Below are 1,917 nucleotides of genomic sequence, written 5' to 3' on the forward strand. Positions count from 1 at the left end.
CATACAACTGCAGCAGTGGAGGACTATTATTCTGCTGCGTGATTCTGCAGAAGAACTGATGAAGGCACGGTTTGATCTTCGGCTGACCAATCAGCAGAAAGGGGCGTTTAATTCCCACGTGTAGAAATCGAATATTCAAGCTGTTTATTCATTTTTCCACCCATGAATGAAAAACGAAAATTTAAGCTGAATTTTCGTTTTTCGTTTTTTGGAGAAAAAAAAAACGATAAAGGAGCCGTTTTCTCATTTTTCTACTTTCAATATTAAATCAAAAAACGAATGATCGAATGATACATGGATTGTTGTGCTGCTTCATATTTTTTTGAAACCTGTGATACTTTTTTCTGTGATTCTTTGATGAATAAAAAGTTAAAAAGAACAGCATTTATTCAAAATAGAAATCTTTTCAAACAATATGTCACTTTTTATCCATTTAACACATCCTTGCTGAATAAAAGTATTAATTTCTTGAAAAAAAAAAGAAAAAATTCACTGACCCCAAACTTTTGAATAGTAGAGTGTATATTGTAACACTAAATTTCTATTTTGAATAAACACTGTTCTTTTTAACTTTTTATTTATCAAAGAATCCTGAAAAAAAGTATCACACGTCCCAAAAAATATTAAGCAGCACAACAGTTTCAACACTGATCATAAATCAGCATATTAGAATGATTTCTGAAGGATCATGTGACACTGAAGACTGGAGTAATGATGCTGAAAATTCAGCTTTGCTTCACAGGAATAAATTATGTTTTAAAATATATTGAAATAGAAAATTGTTATTTTAAATTGCAATAATATTTCACAAAATCACAGTTTTTTTTCTGTATTATTGATAAAATAGTTTCATAAGAAACTTCTTTAAAAAACATAAATCGTACTGTCCCAAACGTTTGAACATCGGTGTAGATGCAGGATGTAGAATTAACACTCGGCAAGTGCCAAATTCAAGTTAAAATCAGCGTTAGTGTATGTATGAAACCGCGTTACTCTAAGTAACTTCTATTAATTCTAACAATACCTGAAAATGCAATATGGTTTAGTGTGATAATCAAATGTAAAGTGTATTTCAGAGTGAAGAGCAGTACTGTGTTCATTTACACGCGCTCAGCTTATAATACCGTGTTTTCAGAGTGGCTCGTTCACATTACATGCTTCCTTTCCATCTAAATTCACAAAATTGACAATTTTTGTTCACAATAATAATAACTGGAACAGTGTAACTTTGAGTGTGTTTTGTTTGTCTGTCTTACAGTGCTCTTTGGGATATCGAGACGGGGCAGCAGACCACCACATTCGCAGGTCACACAGGTGATGTAATGTCACTGTCTCTGGCCCCAGATACTCGTCTGTTCGTGTCGGGCGCCTGTGACGCCTCTGCTAAGCTGTGGGACGTCAGAGAGGGCATGTGCAGGCAAACTTTCACCGGCCACGAGTCCGACATCAACGCCATCTGTGTAAGCACTCGGGACATACACTCGGGCTGCACGATAAATCGCAATCGTGATTAGGCAGAAGCTGTGATTGTCATGCGCATCTTGTCAGTGTAGCACGGTTCTGTGATCAGCAGTAAATCTCCATCCGAGGGCCAGAGAAACTCCAAATACACCCCGTAGAAGAAACCCAATCCCTATAACGCTAGCTGAATAAACAGAAGATTTAACTGCTTTCATTGATTCAACGTGACTAATAAACAGACGACTAAGACAATATATGGTTTATCTGAGTTCTCATTATAATTTTTATTATAATGTTTATTATAATAAAGTATATAATAATGCAATGCTAATCGACACAGCCTCTATCACTGCTTAGAATACTATGAAATATGTTGCGTGCCTTATTCTCTGTAAGAAGCCAAATCATCTCACAGAAAGATTTATTTCAAACACTCGACTGACGTTATAAAGTGTA

General features: G+C 35.4%; 1 protein-coding gene across 1 annotated transcript in view; it reads left to right on the forward strand.

Moving 5' to 3' along the window:
• LOC107711790 (guanine nucleotide-binding protein G(I)/G(S)/G(T) subunit beta-1) overlaps nucleotides 1-1,917 on the forward strand; it is a 32,747-nt gene that overhangs the window by 23,447 nt on the left and 7,383 nt on the right. The window contains 1 exon segment of the mRNA XM_016516838.1: nucleotides 1,259-1,460. Coding sequence (XP_016372324.1) covers nucleotides 1,259-1,460 — 202 coding nt within the window.

This window comes from Sinocyclocheilus rhinocerous, unplaced genomic scaffold (genome assembly GCF_001515625.1).
Source record: "Sinocyclocheilus rhinocerous isolate Xijiao unplaced genomic scaffold, SAMN03320098_v1.1 scaffold958, whole genome shotgun sequence".
Lineage (NCBI taxonomy): Eukaryota > Metazoa > Chordata > Actinopteri > Cypriniformes > Cyprinidae > Sinocyclocheilus > Sinocyclocheilus rhinocerous.